The 18,813-nt window shown below is 37.7% G+C and overlaps 1 protein-coding gene across 2 annotated transcripts in view; it reads left to right on the top strand.

Moving 5' to 3' along the window:
* Positions 1-5,945: 5,945 nt before the first annotated feature.
* MS3_00006202 (uncharacterized protein) overlaps positions 5,946-18,813 on the top strand; it is a 36,733-nt gene continuing 23,865 nt past the window's right edge. Inside the window, exons 1-5 of one of the 2 annotated variants that reach the window (XM_051214330.1) lie at positions 5,946-10,172; positions 12,663-12,779; positions 14,944-15,062; positions 16,444-16,596; positions 17,728-18,065. In XM_051214330.1, coding sequence (XP_051067487.1) covers positions 12,674-12,779; positions 14,944-15,062; positions 16,444-16,596; positions 17,728-18,065 — 716 coding nt within the window. In that variant the 5' untranslated portion in view covers positions 5,946-10,172; positions 12,663-12,673. Of the gene's footprint in view, positions 11,602-12,662; positions 12,780-14,943; positions 15,063-16,443; positions 16,597-17,727; positions 18,066-18,813 lie in introns of those variants that run through there. The other variant, XM_051214331.1, reaches the window with a different exon arrangement.

Raw genomic sequence — 18,813 nt, 5'->3', positions numbered from 1 at the left:
TGCATTGCGGATACCTAGTAAGACGAGTGGAAGAGCGTCGGTTCACTGTGAAACGTTTGCAGCTAATAGTGAAGCCTTTAGTTGTCGGCGAAAGCGTTCTACCAACCCGTTTGCTTGTGGGTGGTAGGCAGTCGTTCGGAAGCGAGTGATTCCTAAAAGTGCGGTCAGACGACGGAAAAGTTCAGATTCAAACTGACGTCCGCGGTCTGTAGTGATGGTTGAAGGGCAGCCGAAAATTGCTACCCATCGTTCGACGAAGGCGCGAGCCAGTGTTTCAGCAGTGATGTCCATGATAGGTACTGCTTCTAGCCATTTGGTGAAACGGTCAACTCAGGTTAAGAGATAAGAGTATCCAATTGAATCTGGTAAAGGTCCTACCAAATCCAAATGAACATGGTCGAAACGAGCATCGGGAGTTTTGAAAGAGCCTAAGGGACATGTGTTGTGTTGGATAACCTTAGATTTTTGACAGCTTACACACGAGCGTGCTCACTCTCTCACGTCTTTGTTCATTCCAGGTCAGCTAAATCGTTCTGCTATAAGCTTTGTGGTTGCACGAACACCTGGATGAGAAAGTTTGTGCAATGTATTGAAGACATTGCGTCGATAATATTTCGGCACGATTGGGCGATCGCTACCTGTAGATGTGTCACAAAGTAAGGTTTCCTTACCTGTTCCCTTCTATTTGAAGCGTAGTTTGAGGGTTGTAGACGATAACTCGTGCTGAAGATCAGTGTCTTCTTTTTGAAGCTGGGCGAGTTTAAGAAGGTTGATTCCTTGGAAACTGTTCAAGGAAGTTATGCGAGATAAGGCGTCTACAACTACATTGTTTGCTCCAGAGATGTGTTGAATATCTGAAGTAAACTGCGAAATATAGTCCAGTTGTCGAGACTCACGAGGAGAGTACTTGTCTGAAGAAGAGCTTAGAGAGAAGGTGAGCGATTTATGGTCAGTGAAAAGAGTGAATTCACGACCTTCGATGTAGTGTTGAAAATGTCGTACAGCACAATACATAGCTAGGAGTTCCCTACCGAATGTGCTGTACCTCGATTCAGTGTCTAGCAACCGTCTAGAGAAAAATGCCAAAGGTTGCCAGGAGTTGTTAACCGATTGTTGTGAGACTCCTCCGATTGCTGAGTCGGATGCGTCTATTGCGATGCTAATGGGTGCTTGAGTGTTCTGATGTGCAAGCTTTGTTGCTTTGGCAATAAGTTCCTTAACTGTGGAGAATGCTTTCGTGCGGTGTCGTCCAAAACAATGGATTTCGCATTTCCACGAAGTTGACCGGTTAGCGGTTTCATGAGTAAAGCGCATTTAGGTATGAATCGTCTATAGAAACTTACAAGGCCGTTAAACATTCGTAGTCGCTTGATCGTGGTCGGCTCTGGGTAATCTAGAATTGCCGCCACTTTGGTCCTAAGGGGTCGAATGCCTTGTGCATCTATAGTGTGTCCTAGGAAGTTTAATGAATCGGTCCCGAATTGGCATTTCTGAACGTTAACAGTAATGTCATGTTTTTGTAGTTGTTCGAAAACAAGATCCAGATGCTTGAGATGTGTTTCTCTGTCAGGACTTGCGATTAGACAGTCGTCAACATACGCGTGTACGAAGTTGAGACCTCGAAAAACGTCGTCTATGAATCTTTGGAATGTTTGAGCAGCATTTCTTAGACCGAAAGGCATTCGCAAAAATTCATAGAGTCCGAAGGGAGTTATGATAGCTGTTTTCGGTATGTCGTCAGTAGCCATAGGGATTTGGTTGTACGCTTTAACCAAGTCGATTTTCGAAAAGACAGTTGTACCTTTCAAGGTAGCTGTCAAATCGTGAATGTGAGGCAACGGGAAACGATCGGGAATGACTTTCGCATTCAATCGCCGATAGTCACCAGTTGGACGCCGATCGTTGCTGTCCATGTGCAACGGAGATGCATGTGGGCTATTTGACGGTCGTATGATTCCTAAGTCTATCATATGGTCGAATTCATTTTTCGCTAACCTTAGCTTTTCGGGAGCTAGTCGTCGTGCTTTAGAAAATACAGGTGGTCCTGTAGTCGTGATGTGATGTGTAACATTGCTGGTTACACACGGTAATCTCGTTTGCGTTTGTTGTATCCCAGGATACTTATCGAGAAGTGGCTGATAGAGTGGGTCTATCATATGTTTAATTGTGACTGGGGATAATCTACAACCAGAGAAGGAAGTTACGCAAACGGATAAATTAGTGTTTCCGTCTACTAGCCTCCGTTTGCGCGCGTCGATGATCAAATTGTGATGTTGTAGAAGGTCCATACCAATGATTGGCATAGAAACATCTGCAACAACGAAAATCCAGTGAATGGGTTTGCGTAAACCCACGTTAAGGTAAACGTACCTTTTGCCATACGTAGCGATAGGTTTTCCGTTTGCCGCCTGTAAGTTTGGGGTCGATTCGTGGAGTCGGTCGTTAGGATTTGCTGGGAGAACACTAACTTCTGCGCCAGTGTCGACGAGGTAGCGAACTCTCGTTGTCACATCTGTGAAGCATAACAGACGGCTATGTTCGCCGGCTACGGTTGCCGTTAACGCGTGCCGGCTTGGAAGTTTCCCGAATTGTTTTTCGAGTCAGTCGGTTTCGTGTTAGGAAAATTGCAAGGTTTTCTGCAATTTCTGGAAGATTGTCCATACTGGTTATGATACCAGCACCAGTCGGGGTTATCTGTCTCTCGTGGTCTAGAGACAGATCACTTACGTGAAATGCTTCTACGTGGGGAGCGCGATCTCTTACGGTCGTTACGAAGATTACGAAGATAACACGTGAGTGTACGACATAACTCGGTTATGTCATTCTGAGTCGTATGAGGCTTTTCTTTGACTGAAAATACCTCGGTAGTAGAAGATTTCGTAATTTCTAAAATACGATCGGCAAATGCAGCCAGTTCGTCTAAGGCGTTGTTTTGAAACGAGACCAGAACCGCTTGCACCTGTTGGGGCAGTTTAGACAGGAAGAGTTGTTTGAATAGACCTTCGTCGAAAGTTCTTGGGCCTATAACCTCTCTCATTCTTTGCAACATGTCCGTCGCAGAACCATGCTGCAGGTCTATGTTATTAAAGAGTTGATCTAACCTTTGTCGATCGGTTAGGTCTCCTCGTTTAAGAATCGAACGTTTTAAGGTTTCGTAAGGTTCAGAAACATCACTAGTAAACATGCTAGGTGTTACGTACCTGTTGAATTCCCGTGGTAGCGCCTTGACTACTGCGAGGAATTGTGCACGTGTGTCGTTCACGCCGTGCTCGTGGAAGTCGGCTTCTGCGTAACAGAACCCGGCTTCGATATTGTCGGGCCAGAAAGGCATGAGTTGGAACGAGGGTGGGGACATGGTTTTAATCTTAAATAACTTAGGAGTCTGTTCAGTCATAGGGGGAATATTAAGTACGAGAATATGAGGGAAAAATATATATATCCTGAGACACGGGGAAAAAATATCGCAATGTATAAAAATTAAAAATAATAAGGCAATAATATACAAAAATCCCAAAAAGAAACAGAATCACAGTTGCAATTATGTGTACCAGATCACGTCGGTCTCACCAATGAAAATGACGCAGGTATTCAGTGTTTGACAACGCTTTTACCAGCAACACCTTCTAATATAATTTGTACCCACCCAGAGAAATCAAAAGACAGAGTCGAGGAGATTGGAAGAGTGTATTTGGCGATAACCAATATATCGGAATTCTCTGATCTAATCTGGCTAGCGATTGCAGTAGATGTTGAGCACAGCGTTACCACACGTGATCTGGTGCGGATGCCTGACCGAGCGCCTTCAGCTAGATGAGTCCACTAAAACATGTGGTCAGCATCCAATGTCGAAAACTTACAGAGCTATTTATTTTAGGGATTTATTTACCGCTACAAAGCCTTTCGATTAGTTAACAGAAGCCATAAATTGCAAAACACAAAGCGTGTGGATAGGTTCCCAGCTTAATGAATGCAAATCTGAAGAACAAAAACCAATCATGAAACAAATGGTTTAATTTCTTTAATGGTATCTAATTCAATATGTAGATGGGATAGCAGCTAACAGAAATTAACTGTGTCTTGCTTGTTGTTAATAATGCCGTTTTTACTCCAGTCTTTCTAGTTTTACCTAGTCGTTTAATATTTGCACAAAAGTTTCAGTTTCAGTTTGGAAATGACAGGAGGCTTGATGGTCTGTGTTAGCTCTGGCAATAGAGGTCTCTCAGTTGATCCAACTTTCTTTTGAAAGTGTCGATGGATGGAGCCTCAACCACGTGCTGGGGTAGTGAGTTCCACTCGTTGATGATTCGATGGGAAAGTCGACAGTCAGCTGACAAGTAATTTGTTCTGGGCTTGTGAACTTTTTTGGAGTGTCCTGTTTTGGAAGTCAAGAAAAATGGGAGCATATCAGGTACAAATTTATGACTATGCAATTTGAAAACTGTAATCAAGTCGCCTCTAGTTTTGCGATATGACAACGGGAATAGGTTTAGACTGGGCAGTCGACAATCATACAGAAGCTTCATTATTCCGGGAATCAGCTTAGTTGCTGTTCTCCGAACCTTTTCCAGAACCTCACTGTTTTTTTGTAAGCATGGGCTAGCCGCTTGTATGCAGTACTCACGTTTAAGACGTACGAACACTGTTTGCAAAATCAAAAACGTTTTGGCGTTGACATAAGTAAAAGCCCTACGTATTGACCATAAGGTTCTAAAACCTTTGGCGGCCATTGTACGGCAGTGTGCATTAGGCTTTAAGTCTTGGCTAACGATAACTCCTAAGTCATTATGTGTCCGGACGACAGGTAGCTCAGTGTTATTTGTCGTGTAGGTATATGTGCCTTGATGACCTATATGGATCACAACACACTTGGAAGTATTTATCGGCAACTGCCAGGTTTGAGACCATTCAGATAATTTTTTCAGGTCATTTTAGAGTTTTAAGCTGCCACCCTTACGTCGTGTCGTTCTCCATATTTTGACATCGTCAGCAAATAGCAAGACTGATAATGATAGGAGACGAGGAAGGTCATTTACATACAAGAGGAATAGCACTGGCCCCAAAGCTGTATCCTGGGGCACTCCACTAAGCACAGTTTCCCAGCTAGATAACTTTCAGTTCACCCGTACTCTTTGTTGGCGCCCAACTAGGAAGTCTTTTTTTCACATCAACAGATTGCCTCCAATTCCGGCATTTCATAGCTTATATAGCAGCCGGTTGTGCGGAACGTTGTCGAAAGCTTTACTGAAACCAATGTTGGCTACGTCTACACGTAACTTTCGGTCCTTAAGACGTTCCAGCTTTCACTAGCGACTAATAAGTTAGTGAGACAGGAATAACCCATTCTGAAACCGAAAGGATCCGGCTTTCACTGAGGCACTTAAACAGCTCCTTCCGAATAATCTTTTCTAAGATTTTAACAACCACACTAGTTAGGCTAACGGGTCGGTAATTCTCAAGTTTATGTTTCGTACCCGTTTTGAAGACAGGACTTACTATGGCGTTCTTCCTGTCTTTTGGTAAACGACCTTGAGTTATGGATAGATTGAAGCATATATTTTTAAGGACTAACTTTCATTCTGTTCACTTTTTTACCGTTAATATACATAGGTTCCTGCCTGGAGGCATCAGTGATGCACTGTTACTAGATATGGAGGGCCGTTAAACATTTGAATAGTTTGACTACACCTCTACGTAAGCTACAGCTCCGTTGTCCGACTTATTCAAAGAATTTAGAATCCGCAGTGGAATTCTAACCATTAGAACTGGTCCAGTTCTTCATATCTTTTATCATACCTCCTTTGTTAACGAATAGTTTGTTAATTTATGCACTTCAAAAAATTGAAGCGGAAGTCCTATTTTCATTTAGCTACGAATAGTACACCACAACCACGTACAGAACAGTAACTTGTAGGTAAAGTTCGGTGTGTTTGTTTAAACATCTGTAACTGCTTGTGACCTTCAGAGAGGATTGCGCGTGCCTTCAAATTTTTTCAACAGTGCGTCTGACCTTGGGTGAGTGTTCACTATTATGTATCTTAGATCATTCTGATTACTGGATACGACATTTTTTTAAACTCTCGACTTTTATGCGAAGAAAATACTGTCTCTTGTGGACAACCGAATGTTTACAGTTGTCATGAAAATTCAGCATGCATTAATTATCATTAAATCTTACTTTTTCGTTCAGTTGTCAGAATTTCGTGACATCCATCAACATACATCGATCAGTTCCACATGCATCATTTCCCATATGTAGTAAGGTGTGTTTATTCAAACTCTATTATCAGATAAGTGGTTAGCCGTCGTAAACTGAACTTTCTGGTCCACTAGGTAGTTTGTGCAACACTTTTGTATCATGAGCACAGCGCATACTTTTAACGTTTGTTACCACTGTAGACAGCCTTTACATCAGAGTAGCTCAGCAATGCCTGTTACGATTTACTGGACACCATGCAAATTTGAATATGCATATTGATGCGTTTTCCGGGTTTAGGCTCATAGTAGTTTTCTTATATTTTTTTTCTTACAGACTTGTAACTCACGAGAGTAACCACCATCACTCGCCAATCTATTATTTAATTTAAATAAATTTAATACAATATGCATGGGAGAGTTAAAATTATACAGACAGCTGAACAAGAACGAGCGAAAAAGCTAAAAAAGGAACAAATAAGTAAAGAATTTTCAGAAGAATGTGAGAAGCTCTGGTTGTGTCGTGAAAAAGATGACTTCGATGAAGTGCATTTGGAAGAAATTGGTTCCCTTATTGAGACATCTCCAGACACAGCAACCCTGTGGAATTATAGACGCGAAATAATAATGCATCTCATTCGGAATTTTTCTGAGGATCAAGAAAAGGCTTCAAAGTTATTTGAATCTGAATTGAACCTTACAACTCGCTGTTTATATAGCTCGCCGAAATCTTATACTGTTTGGTATCACCGATCTTGGGTTATGAACAATCACACTTCTCCGAATTGGGAATCTGAATTGAAGCTTTGTAACCAAGCCCTAACACAGGATGAAAGAAATTTCCACTGTTGGGATTACCGCCGCTTTGTCGTTTCCAAGGGTAGTATTTCAACGGAGTTAGAGCTGGAGTTTACAGACTCTGCCATAGGAAAAAATATGAGCAATTATTCAGCTTGGCACTATCGTGGTGAACTTTTAGCTTCTGCGTCTAACGCTTCTGTATCATCGTCCGAAAGTCTTAATCCTCAGACTCAGTTGAATAAAAAACAAAGCCAATCTCGGTTTGATTTTTCATTACCAAGTGGCGAACTGGATCTTGTTCACAATGCAATATTCACAGATCCCGCTGATCAGAGTCCTTGGTTCTATTATTGGTGGTTATTGGGTCGCGGAGAAAGAAAGGTTTATTTAAGGGAACTGTATATTTCACGGAAGCTGGGAAGATTTGTTCTTGTTTTCAGCTCTGTGAAATTGATGCAAACTTTAAAAGATTTGCAGGTTTCCATAAAAGTGTTTCCATGTGACGGTACAATTTCTAATTCTATAACTTTAACACCTGAGCTTCTTGGGGGATGGAACTCTGTCCTAGATGGGCAGTTATCAGCTGTTTGGTGGTTGCCGCTTAACCAAGATTTAGTATCTCGTTACGCTCCTGATAATGATAGGCACCTATATCAGTGTCAACCTTGGAATGTTGTAGCCCAAGTCTGGATTAGAAAAGCTAATGGCGATGGAAACCAGGAAATCTGTGTTAATATGCCTGAAGGTTCTGCAAACTACTTGTCCCTTCAGTGTTGTATGGATTCTCATCAAAATGAATCACTGACACGCGTCACTCTAGACCCTCTAAGATTGTTAAATCCTATGATTTTGCCCTCACATGATCCAAAAGATTTGGTTGGGGAACTGAATATTGTTCGTGACCTGCTGTCATTTGAACCGAAAAACAAATGGGCTTTGTTGACGCTTGTCAGCCTTCTTCGCTTTATTCGACCGCATAATTTTCATGAAGAGGTAAAAGAAGCGTTAAACGTGTTAGTGTCAGTTGATCCTCAGCGTTCTTTTTATTATGAGCACTTGCGATCTTTGTATGCAGCCCTAGATGTTCTGGCTCATGCATATGAAGACCAGTCCAGGGAAGTGGTGTTACATAATCTGGATATGAGTTGCTTTCGTAATCTTGATTGGTATGCGTTGATGACCAAAATCGATTTTTCTAATAACTCAATCGTACGAATCCCGGATACTTTCTCTTATTTAATCTCCGTTTTGGAACTGAATTTAGATGATAACCAGTTAATAACTCTTTGTGGGATTTCCCGTCTTCCGTCTCTAACCAACCTTTCTGTCCAACGCAATCGACTGTGTACTTTCGAATCGATTGAAGACCTAGTTTATTGCCCTAGTTTGCGCGTAGTGTATATAAATGGAAATGAAGTAATCAAGTTACCCCAGTTGAGTAATTTGATATCAAAACATCCAGGGTTTCAAAGACAGGGAGATTCATTTTCTTTGGTGTACGATAAAACATTTCACCATTAACATCACAATTTTGTACAAAATATTTAGATTTACTAGCATAATTTTGATATTTTTAACTCGTGATATTCCACAGTTTTTCATATGTAAATTTCCATATTTCTGCATTAAATATATACAACACTTTAATACCAAGAACCAAGTATGAAGTATATTTATTTCATTTAGATGGAGGTAAAATTATGTTTTTGTGTTCTGTGGGTTAGATTTCGCATCTTGCTTAGAAATTGGCATGTCTTTTAATATAGGTAACCACTCGTTAGTTATTAAATCCACTTTTTCAGCTATGAAGGAAAGTGGTCTAGTTAGTATTAACTGAACACTTATGTTCCAACGTCTAAAACATTTGTTCTCGAACAGCCCGACCATATGCTCTTGCCTCGTTGCTCACCAGTCCCAGATTTGGAGCACAAAGTGGTTCACTCAATTACATAAGAATTACTCATTCACCGTCTGTACTCATCAAGTAACTGAATAGCTTCACAGAGTCCACTTGAATAAAAAGTAGCTTAACTGGGGATGAGTCTCACTAAGTGTGAGGGCTGATTATGCTACTTGGTTGCCCAAACTGAAGTGGATTGAGTGAGTTTCGAACCTGTAACTTATTGGCTGAAAGTTGAACGCTTTCACTCCTAAGCCACCTCAATATATAATGACTACCTACTTTGGGCACTTTTGTCAGAACCTAATACTTCTATTTCGGCATTATGTTGACGAAATTAGTCCTCTTAACGTCTGATTCTGTTTTTCTAGTAGGATAGTATCTTGTTTAAAGGACCATAATCTCTCAATCACTATTTTCTGCTTGTCGTTCCCGATTTACTTTAATTCCTACAGATAAGGAGAATTCAAACACTTGTCACAGTCAGACATTTGGCTTTTGCGTATAATGGTTGACATTAAACTTTGGGTTATCATACCAAAAATGGTCAGCCAAATCAACATCCCAAGACGATTTCCCTTTTATACGTAAATGGTTATTAAGAGTTAAACATGGTCGTGTTCCCTTTTTCCCGTTCATATGAGAGCAGTTCCCCCAATTGAGTTTTGACTCGTTCAAAAAGTCGAAAATCTGGAATAGCCATGACCCAGTTCCTTCACTTGAGTGATATAACCTAGGGTGGTTTTTCAGAGATTTACTTGTGTTCAAATGCATAAACTGGATTAGTGAGCTTTTTGGGATCATTTTTGGAATAAAACGTGAAAATCAAAGCTCTTTTAGTCTGTCATCGATTTCCGCGATTGATTTTGAACGAAGTGTTAACGAGGTTTTTAAATATTCATTGGTTATACACGGGATTCTTTTAAAAAAATCAGTTGTACTGCTATTGGGCTAAACAGTTTCTTTAGTATTTGAGTGGTTTATGAAGTTATTTTCCACATATTATTAACTACTATATTATTTACTTTATAAGGATCACAAGCCAATTTAAAACGCTTTTTGATAATGTGTGCCAGTTTATTTGGCACTTTGTAATTGTAAAGAAAATAAAGAAATAAATCCAATGAATACATTTTAGTGTTTTTAATACTGATGCATATCTCTCATGATCTCCAACAACTGTTTTTTGTTCAGGCTGATAGTAACTTAGTCGACTTGTGAAGTGTATTAATTTGGTCATCTTTGTATTATTACAAACTACAACCAGCCTCGCATTAAGGTGGGTGGCGTGACCTTTCTCAACCATCTTATTGGACGCTAGTTAGGAATCTCGACTAACAACCCTTTTGTGTCTGAAATTCGTTATGCAGCCTCATAGTTGCATGCCTGGTGGTTTAACTGCATTTAAAGTAGTTTGTAGGGATGGAATCCCCTTAGTTTACAATATTTTAACAACTGCTGACGGTCATTTACGGACAACGTACAGAAAGTTATGTAAACTAACTACCCAGATTCTGGCCAGCATCCATAAATGTGGTATGTGCCTTCCAACATTGAAGTAAAATTTACCACAATAAGTGCAAAGCTACGTGCTTGCACCCATCCTTGGTCTTGAATCATTGGAAATAGTGAATTCCATGCTGCTGTGTAGTTTTATAAGTATTAGTGTGTAAGACGGGTTCAGCCTGCCTGTAGTTGATAGAGGTTATTGTGATCTAGGCCACCTCCAGTGCTACCGATTATTCTAGCCAGAAATTTCGTTGTAGAATGCTGTAGTGATTGCAGTTACAAACGACTAACATCTCATTTCACGACTTGCCAGTGTGGATGCTGGAGATCACTAAAATTAATGCTTCAAGGTTTTATTAGTTTTAGTTCACACTTAAAACCAGAGGTGATCTTGGTCTAGTTCTTCATAAACAGTTTGATGTCTCTCTGCTGAATGGGAGTCTACCTTGGTTTTGTCATTACTTAGACTATTTTTTGACTTCTCTTTTTTAATATTTTTAACAAATAGTTTCTATTTCTTTACACTGTAGTCACTTGGTTTTGTGTGGCATGTTTATTAGTATCTTATTTTACTGAGTATTGTCTGGCAGCGTGATCCAAAAATAAGGAAAAAAAAACTGCGGAGTACAAAGTGTAAGGTGCATTTGTGTGGAACCGGTTATTCTTAACCTTTTAAAATAAGGTAATTAGGAATATCCCCATCTCTTGCTTTTACAACCTAACGCATGCCATTGAAATGTCTACACCTTAGAATCACATGAGGTATGAATATATCTGAGCTGTATTACCGAAGTTTCGTAATTATCAATATGTTTCTTTTACATATCACTCGTAAGAAATATACATTGCTTTGACAGACAGGCGATGGATAAAATGATTAGTTAACAGTGTAAAATGGAAGAGATAAAGCTTTGACATTCAAGTTAGGAAATTATTATGCCACAGTGTAGTGACAGTGATTAGAGTGATTAAATATCAACCGGCAATTCACGGTTTCGAACCCCGCTATCTTGGTGTAGGTTGCATACTTAACCTTCACACAGTATGGCTTTAAGTACGGAAACTTGTACGTGGCAAATGAGATACAAACTACAATTTCTCAATTATCTTTCATATCGTTATCGAGAAAATGAGTAAATTTTTCTATTTACCAACTATTTAGTTACTGAGATGAAAACATACGGTATCTCTGGTTGCTGGTTTTTCTTCATTTATATATATATATATATATATATATATATATATATATATATATATATAAAAGACAGGGTTTTCCCTTTTAATATGTATCGGTTCAGGTTGTCACACCTTAGCACGTCATTAGGAAAGATTAGTATAATATAATATTAATGACACAAATGAGGACAGAACAAAGATTGAACGAGATTATACCATTAAGGGGCAATTTTGATCCGTGTCGCCTAATATGTTCAACCAAAGAATAGGATATATATGTGTATATATACTGTATTTTTCAAATATTCGTTTCGGCGTTGAAGTAGAAAATAGTTTAAAATTGGATTGGCTCGAAATATATAAGTCCTATGTTGTTTCGTATGTTTTATAAAGGAATACAGAATAATATAATTAATTATCACAATCATGAAAAATAAACGTATTTTATATCTATAATCTAAATCTGTTAAGTTCATCTTTCGCAAACAAGACGTAATGTTGTGTGTTAAAGGAAGCTAGAAAATATTAAGAGTTTGGTCTGAGTTACAAATTAATGTGATGCATATTTGTAGAGTAAGTAGGAAAAAGCCTAAATATATTAAATGAAAACAATGAAGTAATCCTGTGTCAATAATTATTCAGTCTAAATTAATTCAGAATTCTGATCGCTAACTAATCTTGTTAGGTTGTGCACGACGGCCGATTCTAATCTGCCTATTTCATCCACAGAGCGTTTTGTAAACTTAACGGAGTTATGAACTATGCACCATACGGGAGTATATACGAGAAAATATTTTTCCGTCTCCTGGGGTGTTTGATCTGTCAGTGTTTTACAATCCGAAGTTAGGTCTGACCTATAATAATATTATGACATCGCAAATAACAGTAATTACTCCTATCAAACCTTGGTTACTGTTTTTTATGAAAGTATTTTTACATGCTTTCATTATCATTAAAAGAAAACCTATATATATATATATATATATATATATATATATATATATATATATATATATATATATATATATATATATATATGGAACGTTTTAATTACCCACATGATTATTAATTTACTGTATTCTAGGTGCATCTAAAATGAGTGGTGATCTGGAAGGTTGTTGTAGATATAGTACGAGCAAAGCTGGTATGGAAGGTTTAGATAAAGCCACAATTATGAATATTATATTAGAGAATTCCAAAGGTGAATTTTGTAGAATGTATATAACTGTTCACTTGACAATTTGCCAAAAGTTTTCAGCTTTCATTAAATGAAATTAAATTCTTGTAGATTATTAACCATGTACAGTTTTATGTACATGTTTTGAAGTTGCTTTTTGACGTGATGGTTAATTATACAACCTGACAGTCCCTAGTCAGAGTGTAAGATTTGAACCTGTTGGTTGAAGGTTGAATGCTTTCATCACTAAGCTGTTTTTTCATCTGAATAAAATATTGATGGAAATACTCGTTGACATATTTAGTGATCTGCTGATTCATGAAACAAATGATGTATAGATATTCTGCAGTTACTTATTGTAAGATGAAATAGACATACGAAATAGTGTTGAAATCCGACGATATATAACAAATTCATCCGTAAAAAAGCGTTGTTGATGTTAAAATTATGTAGTTTTTTAATTGCCTGATTTGATTTGATTTAATAATTAATCCACAGTTTACATAAATGCACTATTTGCTTGTAAGTATTCATTCTAGTATTATGATATCAATAATAACGAACTGAATATTTGGCATATTCAGTTCTTTAAGTTTTTGGATTTCTTGTCTTATTCCACTTTAAAATTATTATTTATATACCTGTGACCAAATCATACATATAAGTAACAAGTTTAAAATAAGAGGAAATGAACATACTTCATCTTTAAGATACTTCAAAATACCATCAACATAATATTGATACATAATATCATATCATTCATAAAAAAGTCCATAGGATGTCAAAGGATGTCTAATTCGGCTATATAGATCAATGAATAATTAAGCTAAAGTTCCCTGTAAATGTACTTGTGAGTTCGTTCTTTTGTATTTAATGTAATTCAGTATATTTATAGCCTAGCTAACGAAAGTACTGATGACTCAATGAGAGATCATTTACAACCTTATGTCATTCCAAGCTGTCCTCTCAAATGTAGATTCATTCCACCTGGTGAATTTACATAGCAATATCTTGCGAACTACAGTGTAAATGGTTGGATTCTTGATATGATTGGTGTCTGCGGTTAGTGACGTGATTAATTGGGGTTTTGATTTGTTGTGTAACGTGATCTATTAAGTCAAGAAGTAAGCTTCCATTCATTAGAATAGGGGTTTAAACGCCACTCTACCTATCGTGGGAAATAATAGGGTTATTTTTTTAACGCAAGTCTCTGTAACCATAGTTAATTCAGTATCATAATACTATTAGTTAGGTCGCTCTTGTCAATAACCTTGCCATTACTAAATGGTCCCATTGAACCAAAATAATGCTTCAGTCAGTTAGCAACAACGTAGAACTTCATACATACGTGCATCAGTTCAAGTTGCCATACTACATTAGCACAAAGATACAATTGTTAATTCAAATCCCATAGTGGTAGAGGTAGTAAAAGTATAAGCAGTAATCGGAAAGATTAGGGTTTCAAGATGTTATTCAAGGAGTATAATCCAGTGAAATAAATTCGGGAAGAGAAGAAAAGGGAAATGAAGAATTCAGAAGATTAGAATTTGGGAGAACACAAAGAGTGGATGCACCTGCGCCATCATAAGAGATTTTGAGCCATGTCATTTAAGGTCTCTAACCATCGGTCTCTATCGTCTCGCGGATCCCAACCAGGTGGTCTACACCTACCAACATGACTCAGTCCAGTTGTCAGTGACTTCATGGATTTGCTTGATGTTTTGGTCTTCCAACCTACTCCTACACCATAAAACATCGCTTGTCGGAGCAGTCGGTGACTGGGCATATGTAACACATGTCCCAGCCATCTCAACTGATGAAGTAGTGAGACCTCATCAGTTGATTTGCCATCCTTACCTAATACTCGTTTCCTAACATCTATATTACTTACTCAGTGGTCCCAGGATATACGAGCAATGCTCCGAAGACACCTATAATGCTTAAAAACTTTAGTAACCGTTATCTTTATTTTTAATATACCTTTTCCATTCAGAAGATGTTTTGCTACTCTATTACAACACAGGAAGTAGTCTTGTACCATATACTTCGCTTATAATACAGATCTGTGTATATTTTAGGTATCATGGTTAGATCAAGCTTTCGAATAACTGTAAGGAACTTTATTTTTGAACTCACGTTCATTAATACAAAGGAATTAGTTTTACTAACAAATTTTCAATTATTTAAGGGTCAAAGTTTTATGAAAATGAACTGAGGCGGGAAAAAGCTCTTCGTCAACAAATTGAACAAAAGCTTAAAGTTATAAAATCACTTACACCGGCGATGTTAAAAAGTGGTGAATTAGAAGTGAGTACATTTTCTCCTCTCTTTCTCATCGTCTCTTATTGTCAATTAATTATTTCATATGAAATTTAAAATTTGGTTACGAAGTTAATTTAGTCAGGTTGTAAAGATACCCGAGTTGACACTTCCTTATTCAATATTTTCCAGTACTTTCCTCTTGTTAATCACTAACACTTCTTTCCATTGCTTCTTTTTTTCATTACAGAGCTTTTATCTTGTCTACATAGTTAAATAATCTACTTATTCTGTACGACCTGGAACAAGATTTTTTCTCGAGTAGTATAGCATTTTGTTCAAGTTCTCAAATTAGCTAAGTATATGTTCATCTGGATGAAAAACGTTTTGTTATTAATACTTTTACCCGGCATCTTGGTCATTATTTTAAAGTTAAATGATAATAGTATTATTTTATTATTATTTTTTATTAGCTTAAGTTGAATTATGATCTCAACTCTTAAAATTATTCAATATTATATGTATAGCATAGTATGGAATTCTCAGCGCATAAATCTCTTGGATATGTATAACATATTCATTAGAAAAAGAGATACTCAATTGTACTGGTCATTCATCTTTTATAATCAGTGAAGGGTTTTGTGGAGATTGTGGTAATTTAATAATTGAATTCATAAGTCACTTGAAGGTAGACCACCATAGACAACCTGGAAGCACTGGACGGACGTTTCATCCTAGTTTGGGACTCGTCAGCAGTGCGCATCCACGGTCTCGCCCCGCTTTTGTAATACTGAGAAACTCAAATCAAAAGCTTTTTTTTTCAATACTTTACTGGCGTTTTGATTAACAGTCAGAAATTAATATATATCTTCATGTATTCATAAATTTCTAAAATGTTTCATGCTTAAGAAAAAGCTTTGAAATTGCGTGGATATAATAATTGATTATTGTTTATTTCACTTTCGAATGATGTACATTGTGTTCCTGATTGTACGATTTCCTAACAGTTATATCAGTGAGACTATAATTTGTGGACGACGTTTGAGCGACGATTAAGTGACTTTTAGAATGTGACCTACTAACTAGGACCAAATGAGGGTTGTAAACCAGTGTGAGGAATTAGAATTATGATTTAACGTTGATGGTTAGGGTTAGGATTTAGATTTACTGTTTTCATCACGAACTGACATCAGCTAAAATGCCAAAACGCTATTTAGCCAAACGGTTGGATGAGTTTCGCTCCGAAATCCAAGACTTGTTATCCTAAATCTGATTGATTTGTCCATAAATTATAGTCTCGCCGTTATACCTTGTAAAATTTTAGATGTTCCCCACTGATTCAGCTTTTAATCTAATTGGTTTTACTTTGCAAATTATCTATTCATATTAAATTTGGTTGTTCCATCAACTAATTTTTCTCGCATTCTAGGCAGATCACATACTGAAAGATTTAGGGCAGAAACGACGTTTTTCTCGAATCATTGTGCATGTGGATATGGATGCATTTTATGCAGCTGTTGAAATACGTGATCAACCCGAACTTAGACATCATCCAGTTGCTGTCGGTAGTAACAGTATGCTAGTACGTTTTAGAAAAGATTATTTATCTTATATTGTATGGTAAACTGGACAAATACCTAGTTTATCAGTAATAAAAGTAATAAAGAATTTACTATTTTATTTATTTATTTATTTAAACACATAAACATTGGTACAAGGAGGCACCAAAAAGATATGCGCTACATAAATCATTCGATTTATGTGAGGGCTGGGATAATGCCCGGGTGCCCAAACCGAAGCATGTGGTTTTATTGGGGGGCCACACCCCGAGCCTTTGATCTAGAGGTGTGATCCACAAGGCAGTGGAGCAACGTAAGGAGGTGCGGTTCCATAGTAACCGGTGACCAACAATAGGTTCATATGCCATTTGTTCCCTCAGGATCCTGGAGCTCATGTCCACCATTGATTTGGAATGAGGGTTTCCCAACTCCTCTAGGTGGACTCTCCGTATCAACCAACCTAGTTAAAGCGCCGGACATTCGCTTTTCGTCCTCTCAATTTCATAAGCAACACTCCTGCCACGAGAAGGCAGTGAATAGGACTTACCTGACAGAGGCTATATACGCGTGGTCATGTGAGAGCATATATATATATATATATATATATATATATATATATATATATATATATAATATTCAATACTTGATTACATTATGCAATACCACTTCATTTTCACTGAATTTCACAATTGGCCGATCACTGGATAATGACCAACGTCATGTATAACAACTCTTTCTTAGTGCTAATCGAATCCTATCGATTAATTTGCAATGTGGCTTATGCCGCAGCCCGAATAGATCAGTGATAACGTTTTGGATTGTGAAACTGTGTTCTATGGGAGCAGCAGTACACCTTGCTGACGAGTTTCAAATAGCATGAAACGCGGGTCCAGGTTTTCTTGTCAACTATCTCCATCAATATTTTATATCTCATTGACTTTCACTTGAATAAGTTGGTCTTTGATAACTTTGTAAAAGTCCTCTCTTCTACCGTAAACTGCTGCATATAAAAGTCGCCGATAAATATGATTGTAAAACTTCGGAAAATGATATCGTCAAGAAGAAACTTTTCTTCTTTGAAACGTCCTAATTATTTTCAAGTGATATAGAATAAGTGTACAGTAAAGATTACTTCTCATTATGTTTTGCTTTAGTCTACAAGCAATTATATCGCTCGACGATTTGGCGTACGCGCTGGTCTACCTGGATTCTTAGGCAAAAAACTTTGTCCTCAATTGAAAATTATACCGTGTGATTTTGTAAAGTATACTGCAGCTAGTCGTGTAGTACGATCTATTTTAATGGAATACAGTGTTTCTGCTGGGAGTGCACGAAATTCCTGTGAATCAGATAATATTCCATTTTCGGCGGTCAGTTTAGATGAAGCGTATCTAGATATAACAGATCATTTGGTAGACCGTTCTGATTTTCCTGTTGAACGACGTACATTTTGGCCTAGACCAGCACCTGGAGCACCTATGTTGGTTTGTCGGTAATTTTTTTTAAATTCAGTGTTTACAATTTTACATATCGTATGTATTTATTTATAAATATTTGTATTGGTCATTATGTCCATCTGGTAACATTGTTAGCAACCAGATAGACAGAGAGATCTAAAAAACATTAGGCGGTTAGGTTTAGCCTGATAGAAAACTGTGTACCTAGATTTCGTGCTCTGTAGGACCTAGCACATATTTATGTCTGCTCAAGCGATTACTCTTCACGAATAAAAAGTGAATACGTCTACACCATTGTGCCCAATTATGAGCTATCTCGTTCAAAATCTCCACTAATGTTTGTTTTTGATTACAGTTATAATATTCCCGATATTAGATATTAAATAAATTCAAAATATTAAATACTTCACAAATATTAAGAATATAAGCAAAGACGGATGGTGGCTAGCAGCGGAATCCAGTACGTGCGTTTCATCTTATGTGGGGCTCGTCAGCTGGATATACTTGCATTTCGGCATTGATGTTCACCTCGGGACTCGGACCCAGTACCTTTTGCTTCAAACGCCATCGCGTTAAGAGAGTGATCAATTGCAGTCCCAAACATCAATGGAAGATTCACTTAGCTACTCAGTCCTGATAGTCACAAGCTTGTGCAATAGGGTGAAACGTAAGTTCATTTGGTATTGTTTGTTTGAATCTTCCATTGGTGTTTAGGACTGCAATTGATCACTCTCTTAACGCGATAGCGTTTGAAGCAAAAGGTACTTGGTGCGAGTCCCGAAC

Source organism: Schistosoma haematobium, chromosome 2, assembly GCF_000699445.3.
Source record: "Schistosoma haematobium chromosome 2, whole genome shotgun sequence".
Classification (NCBI taxonomy): Eukaryota; Metazoa; Platyhelminthes; class Trematoda; order Strigeidida; family Schistosomatidae; genus Schistosoma; species Schistosoma haematobium.
The sequence above is the reverse complement of the archived record's forward strand: the minus strand, read 5'-3'. Positions and strand labels throughout refer to the sequence as shown.